Source organism: Gavia stellata, chromosome 7 (genome assembly GCF_030936135.1).
Source record: "Gavia stellata isolate bGavSte3 chromosome 7, bGavSte3.hap2, whole genome shotgun sequence".
Lineage (NCBI taxonomy): Eukaryota > Metazoa > Chordata > Aves > Gaviiformes > Gaviidae > Gavia > Gavia stellata.
In genome coordinates, this window is record NC_082600.1 from 39928976 (window position 1) to 39955133 (window position 26158).

At 39.0% G+C, this 26158-nt stretch overlaps 1 protein-coding gene across 1 annotated transcript in view; it reads right to left on the minus strand.

Moving 5' to 3' along the window:
* Positions 1-26158, minus strand: part of MAP3K9 (mitogen-activated protein kinase kinase kinase 9) — a 53149-nt gene that overhangs the window by 21291 nt on the left and 5700 nt on the right. Inside the window, exons 2-3 of the mRNA XM_059819577.1 lie at positions 25634-26047; positions 3058-3238 (exon numbers count right to left, since the gene is read on the minus strand). Coding sequence (XP_059675560.1) covers positions 3058-3238; positions 25634-26047 — 595 coding nt within the window. The remainder of the gene's footprint in view (positions 1-3057; positions 3239-25633; positions 26048-26158) is intronic.

Genomic DNA, 26158 nt, shown 5'->3' on the forward strand with positions numbered 1-26158 from the left:
GATCTGCTAATCAGATGGTTTTAGGTAGTTCTGGTATTCCATTCCTAAATGAAAATTAAATTCCTAATTATTTCACTGACCTCGGAGTAGATACATCTTAAAAGTATCTAAACTGAGGAACACAGGGAACTCAGATGAAGCTTATATTCCACATACCAACCATACTGACAACATGATTGTCTTTTAAGCAGCACAAGTCAAAAATGAAGCGTGCGGCAAACAAGAAATACATTAAAGCAGTTAAAATAACAGGGAAATCTGAATTATATGCCTACTAACATTAGCTTGCTGTACAGTACTGGATAAGCCGCAGTATCTGTGCTTCAACTTTACCCCTGTAAATCCAAAACAAGTATGTAACTCTCCTCTCAAACACTTAAACAGATTCACAGGAACTGACATATTTCAATAAAACCACAGCTTCTTTGTCCTCTGTGCAATATAAGCACAAGGTTTCTGCTGTATATCTAAAGCTTGCAAGTGCAGCACAGCAGAATTCATAGTACATCTTGCTAGTGAAAATTTGTTGCTAAGTACTGTCATTATCAACAAGCTTTACAGTGGCCCAGACCCTGGTGATAGATACCAGTGTGTGGGAGCATTCCTCAGCCTTGTAAGTTCTTTGCCAACCCTCTTTTAGAGTGGGACCAAAAAAATGGATTGGGTTTAAATGGAGCTTGATACATGTTTTGAAAGGAATTGCATGAAGCAGTTATTTATAATGAGGTAAGACTGACTCAGGAAATTTCAGTCTTGGCAAGCATCTTCTTCACCTGTTTGTGCAGCGAGAACACAAGCAGAACAAGATTCTTGTTAAAGGGCTGGGCAACAACTGAGCCAGCAGTATTATTCTAATAAGCTTTAAAGAAAAGGTGTGGAAATAAAAGGGTTTGTGAATGTTAGAGACAGAGACAGCCAATTTTGTTGATGCTGCACAGGCTAACTGGAAGGTTGTCAGGCAAAAAACTCCCTCGACTCCAGTAATTAACCAAGAGGTTGAAGTGGACAAGAGGAGGGGCAAGTCTAATAGGATAAAAAAGAAGCTCATCCTGTTAAGAATTTCACCCATCCTTGGGTGGGGACAGGATTTATTACACATGTCCATGACTGCTTTTGTAAAATCCAGTGCTTACAATCACTGACACACTAGTAGTGACCGCACTGGCAAGTATTTGTCCTCTGCATACGTGCCTCAAACACCATGTTCTTTTCAGCTTATTCAACTATGACTCAAGGTTTTGGCCACCAGAGAGAGAAGGCTTATTCAGAGACAGTATGACAGCTTTCTTAATGGTGATGACCCTCTGTTTAAGGAAGAGCACTGAGAGGAACTCAACCTGTTTGCAAGGGAAGACCAGTAACTATAAAAAGAGGAAGTGACGAAGGAATCTTAAAAATAGAAGCACAGTATTCTGAAAAACCAGCAAATCATTTATTTACAATCCTGAAGTCCTGAAGCGATTCACAGTCCTTAAGTCAATGACCAAACTGATATTTTTGCACAGGTATAGAGGCACTTGAGCTACCTTCACAAAAAAAAAAAAATCACCAACTGACCTATTAAGTCTTACCTTTTTTAAAATGAGGTCGTACTGGTACAGAACATCTACTGATCTGTTCACAGTGTGCCTGGATTAGCAAAGTTACAATCACAGGAAAATTTTTTCCTCCTTCCCTTCTCCCTGTCCCCCAGATTACCCTTAAAGGCCCTGGCACTGTTTCAGAGAAGAGCAAATTGAGGTTTGAGCCTGACAAGCTGTGTACAAACCAGTACTGTCATCATGTGCACAGAAAAGGTGCACAGCCTTGAGGTTTTCATTTCTGCCAGACTTCACTCAGATTAAAAGCCTGGTTCTTGCTCAATTCATCTCAGATTAACTACAGAGGCTACCACATTAATTACAGAGTCAGAATTTTATCCACACCATTAGTGTGTAAAATATAAGTTCACAGACTTATCACAAGGCAATACCTTATCTAGTCAGCAAAACTGGATAAGGAAAATGAAAATCCCCACACCAAATCTCTGCCATAACAGCCAGACAATTCTGCCAGCTGGGATATTTCTTTATCCTGACAGATTACACAGCATGCACACCCTTGTGTGGGAGCATTACTGGCCAGCAACAGAATCTTACTGCTCTAAAGACAAAGTCACCCTGACATTTCACTACCTCTCTCCCCACAGGAAAAACAAAATTCCGTCTACTTCATCTGTTTCAGATATTCAGTACTAATTCTATGTCACACAGCATCCAGAAAAGTCACTGTCCTAGAGCTATTTACTGAATTCTGGATTTACCAATTCACTTAATTGTCATATTCAAACTCAATTTCTGGAAGTCTATGGGCCAACTCTTACCTTCCTCCCTGCCAAAGTAGCTCCTATTCTCAAAAAGCCCAGTGCATGAATGAAAAAACAATATATACATGCAAATTACTAGTTATGGATTACACACTCAGATGGACCTAGAGAAGAGATCTATTATTTTATGTGAAAGACTGGAAGGGTGAAAATAATTCGTAAGATTATTATGAAAGTGAAAAACATTGTATTCAGGCTGAAACTGCATGGGGAATTTGATTAGGTACAGAGTGTTTGTGTACATATAAGTGATAGATTACTACCAAAACATAAAAAGATCTTCCTGTTGGTAAAACAGTAAAAAAGTAGTAATTTCAAGGGCTTCACAGATTGCTTTATGGCCTTTGATTATGTCAGCCAATAGCCAAATAAGCACAAAAGGTTTGGTTTAGATAAAGCAGAGGGAATTGGGATTATGAATCCTAGGATAATCTGAACGTAAATTTATAGAACAACAAAAATTGAGAAGCATGCAGGAGCTGGTGCACCACTTTCTACAGTAAAAAAACCAAAGTTTACAAATAATACAAAGTAGTCTGAGAGTCTGATAGATGGAAAGCTGGCGGATAAAGTTTTCTTAAGACCAAAATTTTAATATTTGGTTCACCATTACTCATTCTTAAACATAAAAGAGGTTTCCTGGCAGGTCTAGTTACTCTTTAGTACCCAATCACTTAATGCCAAACCAATACCTCCACACATCGCTGCCTTTGGAGAACATGGAGGAGCGGATGACCTCAGGAGCCATCCAGGCATATGTCCCAGCTGCGCTCATTTTGGTAGTTTTATGCCATTCCCTGGCCAAGCCGAAATCCGTGATCTTCAATATCTTGTTGCTCAGATCTCCATTTTCCACCTTTTCGAGTATCAGTACTGGAGAAAAGGGAGAGGGGGAATAAAAGGTATGCAGAGTAAAGCTAGAATTTATACAAAAAAGATCCTCCTGGAGATCTCCCAAATTTCAAGATTCTCCCTGACTTTTAGTTATTGAAACATAACACACCCTGTTACAAGTTATTTCAAGCTGACCCCTTCATCTGACAAGCGGACAGCTGTCCAGCAAATAACTTCAAATTTAACCAAAATACCAAGCCCCAGAGAAAAATAGATAATAACATTATTATTTAATACAGTGCCTAGTGTCATTCTGTATAGTAATTCTCTGCTAAGAGGAAGTGAACCACTGTAACTTCTAGAAATCCAGATAAGGGAAGACATTTCCTAATTAATCCTCTCTAAGCAAGCCAGTAATAGCATCTTTTTCTTGAACTGCTTAAAGGACTTTTTTTTAAATCCAGATACATACACAGGCTGGATATACCCTTCACGTATATGTGTTAGGAGTGGAAGCTCTACATACACAGTTGTTTGGGTTTTTTAACATCACAATTAAAAAACAAGATTGATGATCAGTAATAACATGCCCAATTCAAGACTTCATACACACCACCATGTTTAGATTCCCTCCCCCGTCTTTATGAAACTTTTTTTTCAGTTGAGCTGCCAAAGTTTCTACCATGTTTCAGTGGCAAAAGAAGTCTACACCCAAGAACTTTAAGAAAACCTTGAGGCAGAACTCAAGAATGCTTTGGTATAAGGCACATACTCCTCCCAGAAAGCGGTACTGTCACACCACTGTAAAATTAGTATAAACCAGAAGCCAAAAGTATCCACTCTGCTTTAGCAGCACCTCACTATCCTCTTTCTTTATCTTAATGTAAAGCGACCACACAAGTTGCGCCAGCAATGTAACATCAAGCAACAGAATGTAATAGGCCACTAAATTTCCACAACTAACATAGCCACACGCCTGTGAAATGATTTTTCAGCCACTTTGTAAAGCGCCACAAAGAAAAAATACTTGTATTACCATTAGTCCAGTGACCTCACGGTAAAAGGCATCAAGCCACTAATACACCATCATTATGCAGCTACTCTGCTTTTAATGTCATTACAGACACAGGTTCTTAGAAAACAAGAGGGGGTTTTTCGCCTTTTATGTACGTGTGTGTGAATTGCAAAGAAAAAAACCCACAACCAAACAATCATGGATCATAACTAAACCTATAAAAGGCAAAAGCACTGCAAAGAACTACAGTACATATAAAAGTAATCTTCAGGACCATTTTTAGCAGTCCATGAAAACACTCAAGTATCAGTGTCAAGCTAACACAGCTTCTTTTTTTTTTTTGGGGGGGGGGGTTTACATCCATTCTCATACTTCCCTCCAATAATCAAAATGGGATTTCCCGTGAAATAAAAGCCAAAAGTGTTATTTGAACCCTTCTGCATAATAAAGTAATATACATCTAAATGTTAAAATACTGGATTTACTTTTATTGAAGTTAAACGAACTGTCTGTCCTCTGAAAATTTAAAAAAAAAAAATCAGCTACCCTTTCTACAAGGCTTCAGAATTCACAAAATACTACACTAAAGATTTTTGCGGGCCCACTCAAGTTGTGAATGAACTAGGCATATGGTTAAGCTCTCGGTTCTTGCTGCTTCTGCAAAATTCCTTTCTAACATTACTGAATGCTCCATTTTCCTAATTGCAGAGGAAGGAGGAGTTTGAGGCCTAGAGTTACTATTGTCTTCATTTGGGCAAAAGTGTATGTATTTTTAGAACCACACTTCAGTGTAGAACAGAACCAGCACAAAAACCAACGGTACAGACGGTGGCTTCCTTTGTGCCTCTTCTTCTAGTAAGCCTAACTTTTTTCCTTCTTTCTAGCAGATGAAGAACCGCTAAGGAAATTGCTAACAAGTCGCTCATCAATTGCAAGAATGAAAAACTTCCTAGAATATATGTACCAAGTTTCTTCTTCTAGCATGCATCCACTCTGCCTAAAGAGCTGGTAGAATAATAAAAATCTAATTTAAAATTTAAATGCAGTAATATATAGATATACAGTGAAGTTGTAAAGGTAAAGTAAAACTTTGAAACAAGAACGCATGGGTTTGGGGTGGTTTTGCTTCCCTCCATAAGCACAATGAGCAACAAGCGAATTTGTTGTTCACAAGGTAGATCATACTCTGCCTGAATGAGCTCAATAGCAAGACAGAGCGCCAGATATCACAGTTGGGTTGTACGTACCTTCCGGGCAAGTGGTTATTGAAATCTAATTACCTTGATTTGTATTAAGTTCTAACAAAATAATTAGTACTTACACAGATCCTTTGTATCCATGAACTTGATCTTTTGTCAGATGTAGGCTAAGTAAGATAAATTACCATGACAAAAGACCACAGAGAAGGACAATGAAAGAGATGGATTTATTGCAAGTCCTTGATTCCTTAGTTACATCCTTCGCTCCCCTCCTATTTCCTTGTAACAACTGCTTGGGATAATAATACTGCAACCCAAAATTGTAAAAATTCATTTTAAGCATCCTATCTCTCTCCAGCATCTCTTTCAGTTCTCCTTATCTTGGTCAGTATCAAGAGGCTCGCTTGCAACTGCTAGAATTCTCCCTAGCCCATCTGTCAGATTTTCAAAGCAGAAACATTGATTCTCCCTCGTGCATTTGCTCAGATTTTAATGAAGAATCTTGTAAATAGGTGAAATATGAATTCCTTTCAGTTTCCTCCTTAAAAATCTCTTTCATGGAGAACACAAGCCAGGTTGCTAGGACACTGCAAATGCATTTTACTCATGCTAATCAACATGGTCTCATTTGCTTGTGAACTTTATCTACAACCAGTTATTGCCTCTTGTTTAATACTATTTTTTCTGCACTCGTATTAGTCTACCACAATATGAAACACAAATAAGCAACATACTTCCCACACTTGTAGACTTAACATACCTTTCCACCTTTGAACAGATTTGATCACTCAGGACAGAGCTAACAGTGGCCAGATCATCAGCCTAACAAAAAAAAAATTTAGACACAAATATAGAGCACCTACACAAAAAACACAGCTAATCTACCAAGGCAGTAAATCTTCTCATTCTGGTCTGTTGATTTAAAAGATCTGCATGAGGTAAAGAGGTTTAAAAAAAAGGTAGAAAATTGAATTGAAAATCTTCCACATTCCCAGCCTTAAAAAGAGAAATTGTTTGGCAGCAAAAATACTGGGCCTAGTTTTCAGGCAACCGTGGAAGAATGACAGCCGAATCAGCAGGAACATGCAGAATGTGTGTCAGCTTGTTAGCGGTGGATCACCGTTTCCCCGTTCCAGCAGGGCCCATGCAAGAAATCTCTTCCTATGTGCATGCATAGAGCCAGCCAAGTTGTAGATGAAGGTATGCCGTGTACTACTGCTCCTAACAACTCAAACCCATCTTTTTCCTCTGTAACACAGGCTAAAAGCTGATCTTAAGTAGCATGGGTAGGAGCCAACTAGCAATGTGCTAAAGGGACCAGTGAAGCAAACTAGGTATTACAAGCACATTCAGACAGCCTTGAGGATCCAACTGCTACAGCTGAACAACATAATATAGCAAATCACCAATACCATGGGTTTTGCATACTGCAAGTGCGAAGCAAAGCATGGTGGCTAAAACCAGCATTAAAAATTGTTAGCAACTTTAGGTGAAGGGTATCATGAACATGTGTGCTTACAGGAGTAATAATCCAGAAGTGCTCACATATATTTTCATATATTCCTGAAAGGCTTGGAACTTGTCCTCTGGAAAAAAATCAGCATTTGACAGTAAGAAATTAATTACAGCTCAGATGAATTCTGTCCAGCCAGACAGCTCTCCCGTATCTCAAGGTGTCACAGCTGAGGCAATAGGAAAGAAATCTGATCCCAATAGGCTTTGGTACCTCCTAGCAAGACCTTCCCTGCATCAGGCAGTCATCCAGATACAGGTAGATATGATTTAGATGTGTAATTTCAACTACGAAGACTTTATTAAGAACTTGATTACCACAAGGACTCTCAAGAATCATTACTGGTAATGATTCAACCCCACTATTTAATTTCTTGGGAACTAGGCAGACTGCAAGTGTTGAAAGACAAGAGTCAATCAAGACACGTTAGGTCTGAGCTTAGAGAGATACAAAGGTAGAAATTAAACACTGGGCCTCCTCTTGCCTAGGTTATGATAAAGACCAGGGTTTTTTTTCTTTGAAATGAAAATATCTATTGAGGTTCTTCTATATTTCTTGAGAACATCTTTGGTGCGTTACAAGAAGCATCAAGGATATTTTCATATCAGACTCTTGTGAGAAAGTTTCCTGAAGGACAGAGAAAGGTGTAGGCACCATATAACCAAAGGGGCGCCTTAGGTAACCAAAGGCAGTAAGCCAACACTTACGGGTCTGATAACGAGACAAACTAACTAGCAGAATAATATAAGGCAGAATTCAAAGATCATTTGACAAGACTCAGTCTAGTGCAGTCCTTAGTCATACTGTCTGACATCACAGCAAGTAAACGAACAACTGCTCAGGACAAAACAAGCTGCAGAAACAAAGAGGAAAGGCAGCACTGCATGGCTTGCTTTCATCACTAACTTTACAGCATTTTCAGTTGTCTCTGTGTAGTTCAGAGCTACAGGTGGCAGTTGGTAGCCTACTCTCTGAAGATTTAGAATACCCTATACTTGGGACTTCAATACTTCATGGACAATTACCATCATGCTCACAGTACTAACTGCAGCACCCAGGCCTGTAAGACCACCCCAGCTACTAAACAGCTTTTCTTAATTGTGTTCTTCAATTTGTCTTTGTTGCCTTGAGTGAACTCAGCAATCAAGATCCATATTTTCAGAGAATCATCCTTAGTCAACTAGTCCTGGCATTTACCCCTTCAGAATCACAGTAATATGGAAGAGTATAATTTCCACAAGAACAAGTCCAGTTGCTTAAGATATGGTTTGATTTAGTTGTTTTGACTATTGAAGCAATAGTTCAGAGGCCAGAGCCAAAGCAGACTGATAAACTTTACAAAGAGCATCAGTACATTCTGCAGATCATTGAATGTTGGCCATTAACCAGATCTTTCACCAGGTCTAATACTCTTCAGTTAGTAGGCAATACCAGATGCTGAAACAGAAATGTCATTAGAGACTTTCCTGATACAATTGGAGTTTCTCATTCCAGTCTCAATCTGTACAAAGAATCATGGGGAGTTAACTCAGCCAATGCTGGTACCATTTAAAGATGGTTTCTTAGTTAGTAAGGGGGGAGGAAAGAACTGATGAGGTACCCAAGATCCTCTTATTCTTGTTTGTGATTTGAGCTAGCAGCTTTTCTAGCGGAGTTGGAAGCAATGGAAATCAACTTCTTGAGGTCAGATGAAGCTAGTTTAAGTATCATTCTGTATGCATATTAATAGCTCACAGGCTTTTGACAGAATCCAATGTCAGTTTTATTGAAAGTAATCAAGTCTTTAGAAGTACACAGATCCCGGTGATAACAGATCCCAAAGGGGATGATTCTGAGTTTCATGAGTCACAGCTGTATATCAGTGACATCAAGAAGAATGAGGGGGTTTTTTTCTAGAGCCAGGGCCAACTCAGATGCTTTTGTTGTTTAAACAAAGATCTGTACTGAAAATAGACCTCACAGAAACAGACCCACTGATGTATGACTGACACAATGGTATCTGACACTGAGTCAGCTCTCCCTCCTGCTCCACCCCCTCCTGGGGTGCATCAAGGAGAGTGTGGCAAGCAGGTCGAGAGAGGTTATCCTCCCCCTCTACTCTGCCCTGGTGAGGCCGCGTATAGAGTACTGTGTCCAGTTCTGGGCTCCCCGGTTCAAGAAGGACAGAGAGCTGCTGGAGAGGGTACAGCAAAGGCTACAAAGATGATTAGGGGACTGGAACATCTTTCTTATGAGGAAAGGCTGAGGTACTTGGGTCTTTTTAGTCTAGAGAAGAGAAGATTGAGGGGGGATCTTACCAATGCTTATAAATACTTAAGGGGTGGGTGCCAGGAGGATGGGGCCAGTCTTTTTTCAGTGGTGCCCAGTGACAGGACGAGAGGTAACGGGCACAATCTTATCATAGGAAGTTCCATCTAAACATGAGGAGGAACTTCTTTACTTTCAGGGTGGCAGAGCACTGGAACAAGGTGCCCAGAGAGGTTGTGGAGTCTCCTTCTCTGGAGATACTCGAAACTCGCCTGGATGCATTCCTGTGCAATCTGCTCTAGGTGAACCTGCTCTGGCAGGGGGGTTGGACTAGATGATCTCCAGAGGTCCCTTCCAACCCCTGTCATTCTGTGAAATGCTAGCCAAGTTTCAACTCTACCATAAACTATAAGATAAAACTACAGAAGGGCTGCCCTGGAGGCAAGTGATAAACACTTCTATAGAGATGAAACTCTGTCTTGCATGCATGAAATAGATGCATACCAACCACAGCCTCACATGTTGAAAAGGTGAATTTCTTCCCCTTCCCCCTCCTCCATCCTCATGGATCATTACAATGAAAGCTGGCTTGGATGAAACAAACTCACAGCATCTCAGAAGGCAGTCTTTCTAGGCTCCAAGGATAATCAGAAAAGTCAAAGCCTCTCCAGAAGGGGATTCCAAGCATTAAGTCTAACATACATGCTCTGAATTACACTCTGCAGGAGCCTCTCTTGACTAAAGATACATCTGTGCTAAGTGCCCAAACTCAAACCACATGAATCTCTGTGGTCTGCTATAAGTAAACCATTTCAATTAGAGAAGTTCCCCCACACACCAGATGTTAGAGAGCCATCTCGTGAAAAACAATTTACTCATTTGCAAGATTATCTCAGTGTTCTGAACTTTTTTTAAATTAAGTTTTCAGAAAGATATTGTTCTATTAGTAGGACAGCTAATGTAAGTCAGACTGGTACTACTGTTAAATCAGCCTTAAATAAAACTGTCCCCTGGCCCGCAAAGGCAGCTGGAGGTCATAATTCATTGCATCTTGCACCACTCACCTTAATGATCACTGAATCAATTGAAAAGTCAATGGTGAACATCTTTGTCAAACACACAAAGCCTTACTGCAAGGAGGACCTTGTTTCCAGATATTAAACAGCTGTATTTTCATTACTCATGCACCTACCAGAAAGACATGAGATTAGATATACAAATACACCATGATAAGGTAAAGATAGGGGTATAAAGCTGTATATTCCTTTGACCTACTTGTACCTGCATTTTAATAAGCCCTAAGAGGGCTGGGTAAACCACATCTAATATGTCAGTATCACTCCTGCTTCTTAGCCATTGCAGGAAGAAGTTTAAAACTGCTGAGCAAACTTTGTGCTGGGAATAGTCTCAACTTCATTATAGTGTTCCAATGCAAATAACGGCATTGTTGATATATTTTTCATTCTGCTTAACCCATCTTATTTCTATTACAACATGTTTTTTCCTCTTTCCAATCACACTAGAAGCACTAATTTGTCTGGACCTCTTTCCTTCTGCCAGAATATACACATTTCTATCCCTTTCCTTTATTTGTCTTCTTCTCAAACCCATTTACTCTTCTTCCAAACACACTCCTCTACCCTACATAAACAGATAAACCATCTGCACTTAATCTTTCAATCCGATCACTAAAACAAACATGATAAAGCTTTATTTCAGTTTTAAGTTGGACACTTTATAAAATCTCAGTAATATACATCCTATTTTTCATTCAGCACCATACTACCTCCAGTATATGTGAAAAGATAGTTTAAAGAGGTAGATTACTTTCACAGAAGGAAAGTTTTCACAAGGGAAATTAAGAAAAATTTTTTTGGCAACAAAATTAACAGCTGCTGTTTTAATCCTCTGTTCTGCTCATATTACACCAGCAGAGCCAGAAAACGTGTTGTAACCTCCTCTCACAAACACAAACTTCCCCTGGAAGGCAGTAACACTGTCAGATTTTTTGCTTGTTTGTTTTGGGAAGGTTTTTTTAGTTTTCAGCTACACTTTTGGACAGTTAGGACAGCATTCTTAGTCTCCAGTGAGCCAAAGTAGTGGGAAAGAGCAAGCAGGGAGAAAAAAACATTTTAACCCATGCTGATCCAGTTGCTAGTAACATCAAAGAACTGGTAGGAAGTGCCTCCTCATTTCATTTCACTGTCAAAATGAAGTGACAACACAGCAAAATACGGTCATATAATTGCCTTTTTCTGGTTTCTCAGCCTAGACAATGGATTAGGTTTATCTGCATAGTGTAGTGCTGAACAGAATACTCCTTTGCTTTGCTTGTGCTAAAAGCTGATTCATCACTTCAGAAGCTGAACAACATTCAGGGAGGAACTACTACAACATGATCACCCACAGCAAAAATAGCCCATTTTTATATATGAAGATAGAGGAACAGGGCTGCTGTCTACTGCACAAAATAGCATGAACAGCCAGGCATACCAAAATTTTCTGGCTGTACTGGCTTCAGCTTCCCCAACTACTCTGCTATTGTATTCCCAATTTATTTAGCACACAGCACACCAAGAAAATAAAGAACTTCCTGACTTAAAAGGCAAAAATTGATAATGACGGAATACCAAGGAAAGCAAGATCAACTTGCAGTACCACCACAATAGTTAACCACCAAACTGCCCATCAACCCCCGTATTTCATGACAACAGCTGTATCAGCAACTTCATGCTCTCTTTCCCAGACCAGAGTGTGTGTGTGTGTATTAAGAAACATGGATTTCTTTTGCAATTTCTTTCAAGACAGTCTCTTGTATGGTCCAGCTTACCATTCAATCCAAGTCATTTACCTATGCATGATGTTACTCAGTAAGCCTGGCACACAAGAACAGAAATCTATTAGCTAATGAACATCAAGCCTGATGGAAATGGTTACAATCATTAAGTGAAAGGAGGAATAAAAAAGAATTAAGAGAGGGACTGAGTGCAATGAGAACGGAAAGCATACAGGAAGAAACACATAAGGGAGCAGGCTAGAAGACAAGGATCCCTACTGCAGGGGAAAAAAAGCTGGATTTGTTGTGTGTGGTACACTGGGATAGATATCTGACTTGATGGGTGATTGCTGCCTTCACATTTAACTTCCATATAACTTTTCCCCAACTGAGACAATATAGTCAGTATTTTAGTGCCAGAACACCTGCCATTCTTTTATTTAAATACTACAGTTCTAGGCAAACCATGAAACAACAGGGCTACCACCTAGTGATAAAGCAACATTAACTCATGTATTGTATTTGTTGTATTTTGAAGCTCTATCAATTCTTCAGAGACTTCTACCACTGACAGTGTTTCTAGCCTGCTAGAGTGGATAGTGGTGTTTTGAAACAGGTTGGGAGAACAATCTGCAGAAAGTATCAGAAGCTTGTTTGCCAGAAACATAAGAAAATCTGATTATGTAGGCATTTCATGTTAGTGTCAGCTTAAAGGGAGCTCCCAGAGACAGAGGGGGTGGTGGAGGTCCCAGGTGAGGCCCTGACTGCAAAAGACCAAACAGACACAGGAACTTGATGACGTAGACTTGAAAAGGCCTGAAAAAGCCCAAGGTAGTGGAAATATCTGAATACCTATAAGTGTCAGTGCACTCCAGTAGTTCTGTCTCAGTCTTCACCAATGTTAGCACTGCTGTGGGTCAAATGCTTTGCCATCCAAGATTCCAGGAATGAGGAAAGCAGTCATATCAAGACATGAGGAAAAACTCCAGCAAAAGGATGTAGTCTGCAAGCACATCCCATTCACACCCATTCCCAAGAGCCCCTACTCATTATTTTGTGCGGTACTCAGTCTCCTTAGAGCCACATCAAAGTGTTTACACAGTCTTAAGGCTATGTGGCAGCAACAGCAATGGGTGGGTGAGAGTGACAAGAGGAAAGACTATAAATAGGATAAATATGCCATCTTTGTTATTTTACTTGATGTAGAAACATTTAATTCTAATATTTAAATCATAAACTAGCCATCCAACTACCTGCACAGACTTACTGAAGTTTCTTCCCCAGACTCCCACATATTCTTATCTGGACTCTCAACTAAATTTCTCCTGTAGTCCCAATGCTTCACCATATCTATTTTTATTTTGTTAGAACGAAGAGAAATGAGAAGACTGCTACTTAAGACCTCAAAGGCTGAAAAATGGCAAAGGAACTCAAACTCACACCAAATGACACTACTCTAACTTACCTTTTCTTTCCAGGAATAATACCATGCATTTTTGCTGCAATTGGGTGTTTTTGAAAATCACTCCAGAGCAACTCAACCACCTACAGATACAACAGCCTAGTACCAGATTTTTTTCCCCATAGGCCTTTGCTCATCTGTTACTGAATGATCACTGTTTTCAACAGCAGCAAGGTCAACAGGCAGCTACAAAGAAGGGAACTAATGCTTACCCTGTCATAGCTGAAGTGTCAAAGACCGTTGCTGCAGCTGAGTACTCATTGTGGGTGGGAGTATTGGACATATTTTATTTCTTCCTCCATCCTGCAAACAGAACAGCTTGCTGTGGCTTCATTTACCAAAATGCAAAATGGCAAAAGCTTTGTCAGATAATGGATGAGTGTCAGCCCATCCACTTCCTCCATTTAGATAATTCAAGTACTGTAAGGAGATTTATCAGATACCGAGCCCACCAAACCCCAAGTGCAAGAGCTTTACAGAAAGAAAAGAGTAAAACCTTTATGGAAACCGAGGCTTTTTCACTCCAAGACCCTTAAAGGCAAAACATGAACAGGGTTTCAATTCTAAAAGCTGCAAGTCTTTTCTATGGGAGGATTTAAGAGCAATCCAGACCTGTATGAGGAGGTACTACCATTAAACTCCTCCCTGCCAGCAATACAGCAAAAGTCTCAAGTGCAAGAGTTGAAGGAAACAGAATATTTCCATTTCAAAACAATTCCAAATTTATCAAAAAATTGCTTTACACAAGTTTCAGAAGTCAGCTAAAGGCTTACTGAAGCTGAAGGTGTGCCAGAGAGGAAAAAAGTGTGATTAATATCACAGGATCCAGACTCTCTCACCCACCCATGATAGAACATGTCCAAAACCGAGCCAATCTGTTACAGGAACCCTTGTCTTGAACAAAGAATCTTCTCACTCAACCCCATGTGTTTTCTAAGGGTTTGTTTTTCAGACCACAGAATGAAGTTATCCAAGCTAGGACAACTCTGAAGGCACTTTCTGAGAACTTCTACTCCTAGCCAGAGGGTCCATGAACACTAAAATATTAATACTACACTTACATTTTAATTTCTTCCTTGACACACACCCCCTGGAATTTCACAATTGGGACAGCCAATTTCAGTTTATAGTATTTTTTGTACTCATCCCCCCACAATCTAGGTATAATCTTTGCTTTGCCCAAATCCCTTTGACTGCCTTCTAGACCTATTTCCAGTCCAAACACTTTCAACTATTGGGAGGCTGTGAAATTCATGCACATGTGGATTTATTTTTTTAAAATAGAGACTAATTCAGAAAAATGAGATAAGCATCTTTCGCCTCTTGCATGGGCCAATTACTACTTTTTATACTTGCTTTTATCTGAAAAATGAACAAAAACTTCTTCCACTGTAGTCTGAAGAAACGCAATGCATTCTGAAACCTTCAGCGTTCTTATTTAGAAGGTACTATAGTAATACCAAATATTAACCATAGTCCTATAGTTTTTGAATAGTCCTTATTTGAAGGAGGTAAGTACCCATAGATAAACAAAAATGCTCTTGCATAGAAGATGGCTTCACTGAACTTACTATGATTGTTCCAATCCCATTTTCCCCTCCCACGAATAAGCAAAACTTCCCAAGATACACTTCAGCTCAGATGCTGGTGGTGGGAAATACTGTACATTAGATAAAAAGATAGCCTTAATATATTGCTTCATGCTGCTGCATTGTCTGAGAGTCATGGTCTCAGAGAGCCAAAAACTAGTTAGTAAGTCTGCAGTTTGCCTAACAAGTCAAAAAAGCAGTGTTATTGCAAAGGGGACAAAGGACTGAGCTTGCCAGGTGTTCCTTTTTTTAATTATTAAGTCCTATTGGCAGTACACTGGCATACTGCCTTGAGGACAGAACTAAGCTTTTGGGAAAGGATTTCAAAAACTCACTCCAAAACGAGACCTCATATTATAGTGGTTTGCCAAAATCTAATTTGCAATTTTAGCTCTACCTTTCATAGTCAGCCTGCACAGCTTTGCTTCACAAGTATCCAGATAATGAGCAATCTGCTCTTGATCCTGCATTCAAAGTACTTAAAGTGATTAACAGATCTGCACATGGACTGAGGTCCGGGCTTTCCGCATGCAGCCTTTACCTACCTTCTGTTGGGTACTCTGCCATTCATTTCAGTAGGACTGCATCTTTATTCTAATATTTGTTTGTGGTGCAGAAGACTAAGTGTTGCATAAGATCCTGTAGAGCACAAAATTTAAGACTCACTCAAAATTTCACATCTTTGAAGAAAAAACAAAGAATACAAATATTGCCTCTAGTAATAAGCAAATATTTTCTCTCTTTTATTACTAGCCATCCAGCAACAACACATTTTTAAGAAAATATATACCTTGGAAGCAAAAGCTTTTTAATTATTGGGTACGCATGAGGGTTCAGCAAATCCATAAAGCTGGCCAACTGTCCTCTTCTATCAACCTAGAGGAGGTGATGGATGTGACAGCACAGCAGTTCTTGCACTTTAAGCCGTGCAGTACAGTAACTCTAAAGAGCTAATGGATAATGGGGGAGGGGATAGGAAAGGCCTCCAGAGCCACGATATATTTAGAATCGATCCTTTCACCTAGCCAAGCTGAACAAAGTCTTATCATTTTAGTGATCTGGTACAAAACACTTTGAATGCTTCTGGAGAACACTCAAGTGAGTTTCCTGGGAAAATGGAGCTCTTCAGCTGGTTTCAGACTAAATCCTACCATACTGCTTACAGTGGAACAACCTTCTAGCTCAGGCATGGATTATTGTACTCTTTGTAATCAGCTAAATGCCCCAAGGAAAAAATATAATTACATCTGTACCCAACACAGTGCTTCGCCAAATCACATAACTTTGAAAGTTTGCAACAAATCAAGAACTGTATTAGGCAACAACAAAAAAAAGGAAAGGGAAGAGTAGAAACACATGAATGACATTCATTAATTGTTGCTCAAGAGACTATCTGAAAAGAGATTTAATAATAATGTTGGTTCCATGGGAACCATGTCCAGGCAAACAGAAACTTGAAATTCATGATAAAAAAGTAGCACAGAACTGTTTTGCTTTGGCTTCAATTAAGACATCTCTACCAAACAGTCAATAACACCAAGTACCATTCATTCCTGGAATAGGATGGTAGTCCACAATCTAGAAGGTAAGGAAGACATAAAAACTTCATAGGCAGCAGCACAAACCACACCAGAAGCTGTTTTTTTTGGTGGCTTGTTTGTGGGTTTGTTTTTTTTTTTAAATAAGATTTAATTAAAAAACCTTAAGAGGAAGAGAGGTGTATTTCTGTTCATCAGAACAAATCTTAAAAAGCTCTGAGATGCACAATCAACACCAAGCTACAGCTGACAAGAGTGAAATTCAGACTTTCTCGAATACTGCAGAGTTTTACCTTAAGCTGAGCAGAATAAGTTGCCAGCTGCTGAGAAAGAGGGTAGTCCTGCACTATTGCACATGAAAGTCCATGCAAGATAATAGCTCATGCAGTAAAGCCATCAGAAAGCTGGTCACTTTTTGATGTGTTAGATTTCTGTTAGTTCTCTGACCCCAGCTTACTCCGTGTTCAAAGAATATAAGTGACTACACAGTACCCTGATGAAGCATTAGGAATATCCCCCAGTTACCAGATAACCATAATCATAATGAAGCCACACACTACGCAACTGATTACATCAAACAAAACAAAAAAAAAAAAAGAAAAAATCAATAAATCCAAAAGAAGATCTACAACACTTCAACAAGTAGAATTAGGCATATCAAGTTATATTAATGATCAAAGTTATGGAATTTTTCTTATTTTCAGGATCCTTTCACAATGGAAACTGGAAGACAACTAGAGGCTATTCTCTCTAACATCTTTTCCTAGGCACATACTCAAAAAGGAGAAACAATAGCAAATCCTGTAATATTTTTGTGGCAGGTGGACCACAAGGCCTGGTTCAATGTACATCCCACTGCCCTTACACATACCATCTTTAGAGCAATTATCCATACTAGCACTTCTTTATAGTACCCCAAGAACCTCCCAGGAATCCCCAATTTAAGCATAACAACTGTTGCGATAAGCAAAATTTTAGTGGCAGAAGTATTTACATGTAACTAGTAAATGGAGCTATTGGCACAATGGCTATCATTTGCTACACATCTAAACAATAAGTCTATAAATCAGCAAGGTTGAAGCCATGCTTGCATTTTAAATGAAGGTTTCCAGTTGTAACACAAACCACAAATCTTAATATTTCTCAACAGCCAAAGCAAATTTCAGAAGCCTGTTTGACGAAGCATCAGAGGAAGATGTTGTACAGCTAACTAGGAGCTTGGCTTGTAGCTCTAAAAATCATCCGGCACTTAAGTAGTACAGCATTTAAAGCACATACAGGATTTCAGAAGTAATTTGGAATCTGTATGTGCATTAGAGAAAAGTTTGGTGTTTTGGGAAGGTATTTTTGTTTTTAATAAAAAATGGTGTTATAATAAAAGCTTGAGTAATATAACAAAGCTTTTAGAAAGTGGAGTGGAAGGGCTGTGTGTGGTAGTAACACAAACAGCTTATAGGAGGGCTGTCTATCCTCTGACTACTTCCTTCTGAAGGGAACCCTGAACGATGTTGCACCATGCTGCCATTACCACCACAACGACTCTTCTACAGGCTGGGACCCCAAGATTTATTATTATGCGAGTAAGCCCTCTTCTCCCTGATGTTAAGAAACACTGATAAAACCCAACAACATAATTATAAATCTTATACATTGCGATTGTTTCTCTTCTTAGTGCATGAGGTTCTGTTACTTTTTTTTTCATATCTGGAAAAAGTTCAGGTTTGACAAAGGCTGAATTTACCTTTCCATTAGCAGTCGGACAATTAAGAAGCAATTATCAGATATGCCCGTCAACTTCGGCAACCTTTTGGAAATGGAAGGCACACCAATCTAACTGAAACTATCCTAGAATCAGAAAGTAAACATGCACCAAAAAGCAGCTACTTAAAATCACATGCTATACCCTGTATTCTTTCCAACAGCTTAAGGGTCTCCTTGTCTTGTCATAAGGGAATATGCACCATCTTCAAAATGGGATATTACTTAAAATTAAGGAATCACCTTGAGTGATGATTCATCACTTCAAAAAGGAAGACTGTGCTTAATTTCTGATGCTTCAAGAGTGAGTTTGTTTGCTTCAGATATGTTGAAATTCTGAAAGGAATTGTTTGATGAGAAAGACAAAAGTGAAGCTGCTGACAGAAATCTCTCAAAATTCAAATTAAGTTTTTTGACATGGGAGCAACATCAAAAAAAAAAAAAGTGGAGCCAAAAAAGTTATTCTAGCTTCCTGGAAATGCTGCAACAAGGCTATTCTCACTCTTGACTTGCTACTTAGAAATTTCAGAAAAACACAGATTTATCCCAGCTTTGTCACAGATGGTCAGACAGTGAGTTCATGGGAACGGCACACAGATACCTAGGTACACCTCCTGCATGATGGTGCTCAGGTCTGCTCGTATCTGTTCTATGGTGCCATATGCACAATTTGGAGGAAGTGCTTAGTGTCATAACCCTTGGTTATTTTTTTTCTTAGGAGCAGAAAGAACCCTGAAGAAAAGTATATGCAATGGCACAAAGACATATAAAGGGTATTAGCTAGGTCTTTAGAAGTAATAGACACAATTTCACTTCTTAAAAATGAGACGAACTTTTTCCATTCTTGTCTAGAAAGATAAGGGATTCCATTTGTGAAATTGCTCTTTTGCTACTTGGTGTGGGCAGGAGAATACTAAAGTGCTCTTGTGGACATCAAACTTATTCCATAAAGTCTTTCTATTTTTGACTTGCAATTAACAGTGAAGACATGAACTCACATTCAACTAAAACAAACCATTTACAAGAGATGTATTTTCATTTTGGAACTCAGAAATCTACTAAAACATACTGAAAATAAAGACTGCAACATGAAAGCATCTGTCAAACCTCTCAGACAGGAAAGTAGTTGCACTAACTTAGACAAGCTAAGAAAAAAAACCCCAAAGTAAACTGTCACCCTACTTCTGTGAATTCCTGGTGTCTCAACAGCTTAAAAATTAGCATCACTTTCAGGTATAACTTACATCTTCTGAACTAATAACACGTGAAATTAAAATATTTTTTTCATTATGTTCAACAAAAAGTTGTAGTATTACTGGCATGAATTTCATCATCATATTGCCACATGCAAAAAAATCACAGTTATTTGGAATTTTTTTTAACCACAATACAAGTGACCAGGATATCAGCACAAAGGCTGATACTCTGGGGACACAGAAAAATAAGCAGAGTAACCAGAACTAGGAGTTATGCACCATTAGCAGTATCATACAGCATGTCCATAGAATCAGAAAATTGCTTAAGGGTAGAACCTGAAAAGTCACTTTTAATTACCCTTAGGAATATATTCAGGCTGTTCAAAAGGCTTGATTTCTACTGTATACACTTTTTAAATCTAAAAAAAAAAAATTAAATAAAAAAAGAGGTTTAATGATTCCTGAACTGGAGAACATGTGCATAAAATTAATCTCCCAGCTGCTATTGCCCCCTCCCCCCCCCCCCCCAAACGTAACATTTTTATCACTTCCATCTTACAGGGCAAGGGACCACCCAACTAAGGCCAGATCAGTAATTCACCAGGTGTAAAGCATTCAGATACAACTGAATTAGTTTCACTATACTTTACACGAAGCATTACTCACACTCATTTAATTGCACTGACAAAGGAAATCCATTCTGATAGAAGGTACAACATTGGAGAGTTAGTCAGCAAATTACACCGATGTATCAGAAGCAGCAATCATAGTGCAGACTTTCAAATTGCTCTGCCAACATACTTTAAGCAGACCCTGGAAGAGCTCTCCTCTATGACACTGCCAGACAGAGGAAGAGGTTTACATTAAGTACTTTTCCTTCTCAGAAAAGACCAACAGAAGAGTGTCAATTATGAAAGGATTGGGATGTGAATACTGCAACAAGGAATGAGATAACTAATCACATGTTATCAAGATTGCTAAGTAACATTCAAATCCTGTTGTCCATGGGTTGGATTTGAACTAGTCACAAGGAATCCACGCTTCTAAAGTCTGCCCGTACTTTTAAAAAAAATAAAGAACAAGGAATATTTTAAGTCCTAGGAGCAACTGTCCAGAGACCATGTGAAAGTCAGCTCTATTAACATCTTTATGAACAGAAAAAAGTTTACCAACTGCATAAAAGAAATAAGCAAAGCTATCGCAGAATTTGGAATTCTTTAGAAAGCTCGAGCTTTGAATCTCAGGATACCACAAGCTTACTTTGGTCGTCCAAAAAGTAGGAGAGATGAACACCTTCAAAGAACTAGAAGGGAAGAACTACTGACTTGACTGAATCAGAATTGTTGGGGTTTATTTTGAGCTCTGTCCTTACCTCTTCCTTTGACCTTGGCCATATCACTTCGCTGTTAATCTTCTGTGCCACTTTGTGGAACACAAACATGGTGACTTTTATAAAGCACTTTGCTAAGTGTCATGAACACCCTCAGCAAAATCTTTCAATGTAGTGCAAATAACAAACGTATTTTGCTGAGCCAGTCAAAAAAAAAAGAGCAAATATGCTTTTGCTGGTTCTCTGCAGCATTAGTTAACTGGCATTATTCCTATAGCAATGCTGGCATATCTAACATTGACAAACAGAAACAAACAGGACCAGCTTCATTATTTACAATACTTCACTAAAACCAACAGGACTCCCCTTTTTAATCCTAAGCATTATATGCCAAGCACCTTCCTCTCGCCAGAAACGAGACTCAAATCACAGATAAGAAAAAGGGAAACTAAGAGCTGTGCTAAACACAGTGATGTTGACTTCAGTGGGCATTCCTAGTTGCTTTTTTTCTATAGCTTAGCATTTAGATTATTTACGAGCCTTCACATCAGGAGAGGCCTACTGCCAATTCTGTTACATACACTCAGTGGAGCACCAACATGCAGCTGAAGAGGTAAAGGTTAGTAATATCACCAGACGAAGAGAAGAAAAAGAAGCCAGAGAGGATTCTGTCAGATTAATAAGATTAATTTTCATATGGAATAAATTGAATCTCATGAATCAAATGCCCAGAAGAGAGAAATACTTATCTCCTCACACAGAACAAAATAGCTTTCCTGGGTTATCTTCTTTATCTTGTGTAGTTATACGACTGACACACGAGTTGGTAATGCCACCCAGACTCACTGCCAAGTGAACTGACACTCAGCAAAAGAATTTCAGGGTCTCTAAAAATAAATCACAGGTGTGCAATTTGTTCTGTAAAGATCTTTATGTACTCATTTCCTGATAGCATTCCCAAAGCAATGAAACAGGCAGCCCTCAGAATCTCCAAGGTTTATGATAAAAATCTGCCTCAAACACACACAGTACTTAAAACATACAGGGCACTTTTCCTACACTCTAAATGTATTAGCATTAAATGTAAAGCTATGATAATGAAAAGGAGAAAAAAATGAAGAAAAATGATGGAACAGAAAAAAAATGTGTTTTCCTTCTTTTAACCAAAAAGGTGGACAATGGTTTGGAAAGTGCTTTTTGATGAGGAGAATCTCAAGAAACAGACACCTCCTGGAATCTTCAGATAATCCCCTGAAGTTCAGTCCCTATACAAGACAAAGTTACCTCCCAAAGCAACCAAAACCTTATGTTCTTTACTATGCCATCAGAAATGTTGATAACTATTCTGAGCATTGTTTTGGTACCTACTACTTGAGTCCACAAAGCTTCAATAGTTTAGATTAAAAAGGATTTTTTTCCAAACCCTTATACATATATAATTGGGTAATTTCTCAGACTTGCATTAAGGCTCCCACTTGACTTATTTGACTGTTCAAAATGTAACGTGACCTTCTTAAAAGGTTCATCATGAAGTACTGTCCTTAGGCATTCTGTATCTGCCTAAATATAGACAGACATCTGAAAGCAAGGCATTCTCCGATTTTCTTCTATTTTAGTAGAAAATTTAGTTTTAAATAAGGCAACTCTGTTCCTTCCCACTCCCCCATCTTGTTCCCTAACTCCCAAACTAACTCATCCTGCAGCTTCAGATGGATAGTACAAGTCCCAGCTGGTTCTTGAAGGCAAGATGAGATGTATGAGAATCACTATTTATTACTAAACGTAGACAGTACCAATCAGTAGATCAATACAGCTGATGCTCCTATGACAGCTCTGCAGTACTTGTAGATGTTTAGTACATGAAAGAACAGCAAGAATCTTTTCCAAGTTCTCGCAAGCAGAAGCTGTTCCTTCTCCAGAGACACATTACTGCCTATCAGTTGGTGGGTGGTAACTTGTGCAAAGAAAATGCTACAAGCTTGTAATTCTACAGGGACAAAGCTAATAACCTGTTCTTGATTATCCATTGTAATGGAGAAAACTAAGTACATCAGAAAAACACAGAAAATGCAAACCATATATAAATCAGGATGCAATAACATACTGAGTCCACTAATCTTTACAGAATTTTTAAAAAGCTTTCCACAGAAAACAGAGCAGAGAAATTTCCAAGATGCTTATTAGGTATAATGGAAAGGGGATACCAGCACTGCAGTGACAGGGTATTCAGGGAAGATGTGACTTGGGCAGTCCAAAGTTGTTTATCCTGCAGATAACCATGAGTTAAGTCTACCTGCATTTATAGGTAATATACACTTTGGGGGGAAAAAAAAAAACAACAACAAACCAAACAGAAAAGACCAACAGTCCCTCGCCCCCAAAAAAGCTACACCATTGTCATAATCTAATATTTATGATACTTGCTTTATAGATACACCCAGAAAAGAACACATACTTTCAAATGTTTAAAATAGTACACATTTTTAAAAATTTCTCTTTCATCACACAGCACAGAATGGAGAACTCTATATTGCCAAACTAAACAGCTGTTATAGTATGTCAAGCCCATACCTGAAGTTACTAATTCATCTTATTTCAAAACAGAGCTACAAAACAGTGAGTTTTCCTTAAAGTATATGAAGTCCTTCCTTTCAGTACCAGCCTCTACACGTATTTAGTTTCCCAAGCGTAATACTGCTTTCTGTTGACTTAGCTGGGCTAGAATTTTCCTATATCGATCATTTCTGTACTAAATCTGATGGTTTCTTTGGTCCAGACCATGTAAATTCTCTGCCTCTCTCCTCCAAACATAGGCCATCTTTGAATCCTTCCACAGGCATTCCCATTCGTTCTTCCTCTTCCTTTACTATTGCTTCCTCACAAATAAGGAAAATTCAAGTAATATATTTACAAAAACCTTCAACTTTACAGTGCAACACAATTACGTACTGCTGATTCACTGTGACAAGAGACATTTATTCTTGCTGCTGACAGTACAGATGTTTTCTAGCATCCATATCTGTGTTTGGTTGATGACACTGTGCACTAGCGTCCTAGTTAGGCTGGTTCTCTGGCTGATACGTTTCCTTTCTACAACTAGCAGTCCCTAGTCTGAATAGAACAGTGAAATACCAGGAGCTAACAGCTTTTTATCTTAGAAATAACTTTCATTCTAAACCTCAAAAATATTCAGATAGCATTAAGCAGTAGTCTTAATGGCCTGTTAGCAAAATAAGCAAGTAAATATTTTCTTAGGTAAGGAGAAAAGGCCCAACACTTAAAGGCGGCTATTTCTTGTTCACAGATGAAGCCAGTCATCCATTAACCAAGCCAATCAATCCTTCATTTTACAGCATTTATCAATATGCCCATATATACTGCCATCTGTAAGGGAAGGGGAAGGTTTAGATATTAGAAAAATCTTTATAGACATTAGGATTGCCTTACTCTAACAAGAAGGGAAACTTTAATAGTATAAGATTAATATTATAGAAACTGATTTGAAAGCTCTCATAGTTCCTATTTTCAAACTCTCTAACAAGAGTTAATAATACTTTTTTTCTTTCCTCCACAGCAAGCTATGTAAGTATACTGCCACAAGATTTGAGGCCAAAAAGCCATAGGAAGATTCCACAAGGCCTGGAAATTTACTGCATTGTAAGGGTTAATGCTAGCTCTAGTGAATCTATTTAAGATATTACAATTCCCATCTGTCAGACCTCTTTGCTAGATGTTACTGCCCTCAAAAGAGAACATGTGCCTGCATCCCAGCCACCCAGTTCATAGCACTTCTTATTAGCTCAAGCCATAAACGAAAATGAGTTCGTACTAACACACCTATCTAAACCACTGCAGCCAACATGAAGGTACGTGCTTGCTCTTGCCATCTAGACATAGACAAGCAGAGAGAAAGGCCAAACAGCTGCATGCAGGCATCAGGAAAGGAGATGATGATCTTTAAACCACTGCAGCAGTTTGCTCCCACACTCCTAAATAATGTTCTATGCTTGCGTTTGACTTCAAGGCAATTTTAAGTTTGGGAAAATAGATACACTACAAAAACAATACCCAAGCGGCAGACAATAATGCTATTAGTATTACAGAGTAGCTATTCACCATGATTTCCAGAATCGTAACTACCAAAGTTCAGTCCCCATGCTCTAATGGGTCTGCTGCATCCCATGTACAGCACCACAAACATCAGCTGAAGTCCTGGGTATACAAGGGAACCCACTGGGACATTTGATTTACCTGAGTTAATGTTTCTGTCAACACTAGCTCTACGAGGGATAGAGAGATCCAATTCAGCAGGGATGGGTTAAATCTCCCATAAGGAAAACAGGCTTGCATCTCATCTATATAGCAAAATCTAGCAATTAAAAAGAAAGCTTTGGAGAATTTATCTTTCCAAAGGAGCATTTATCTTTCCAAAAAGTGGAAGGAGAATACACATTTCAAGTTCAACAAGACTTTCCAACATACAGGAGCCTGCTGAAACGCCAATAAACTGAGACACTATATATGTATATATATATACATATATACATGAACTACTACAGAAGCATGCTCCATTTACAGTTGCTTTTGCATCCAATCATTTAAATTGCTTCTACAAAGTGAAAGCATTTACATGTTTCCTGTGGTCTATGGCACCATATTGTAGAAAAATAACCCCCTCTGGGATTGGATTAGAGGATACAGTGGTTCACAAGAAAGGATTGCTATGTTAACATTACAGCCCTCTTTTCTTTGTACAGTTTCTTTCCAAACCCCTATCCCAGCTCCCTGGCTGTTCACTGTGTAGCACTTACTGTTGCTGGACTTCAGGTCACGGTGAATTATGGGAACAATTGCTTCCTCGTGCAGGTAGTTCATTCCCCTCGCAATCTGTACTGCCCAGTTCACTAATATGTCAGGAGGTATCCTTTTACCAGACAACACTCTATTCAGCGATCCTCCACGGGCAAACTCCATGATCAAGCAAAGATTAGGTTCCTTCAAACACACACCCCTGAGGGCAATGATGTTGGGATGCTTTAACATTGCAAAGAGCTTGGCCTCTTGGCGGACATTCTCAATGGTCTGGCTGATGTCCTCATCAGGGTCATAGCGAGCTGCCTTGACAGCAACCTCATCTCCTATCCATACAGCTCGATACACTTTTCCGAAGCCCCCTATGCCAATGATTTCCTCCAGAACAAGCTCTGAGAAGTCGATCTCCAGGACTAGGGAAAGAGGGGAAAAAAGAAAAAAGATGTAAACATTTTGCAACTACGCAGCCTGTACATCAGCTGAAGGTTCATGTTGCCCAAGTTCACCCTTACCCTTGGAGGAAG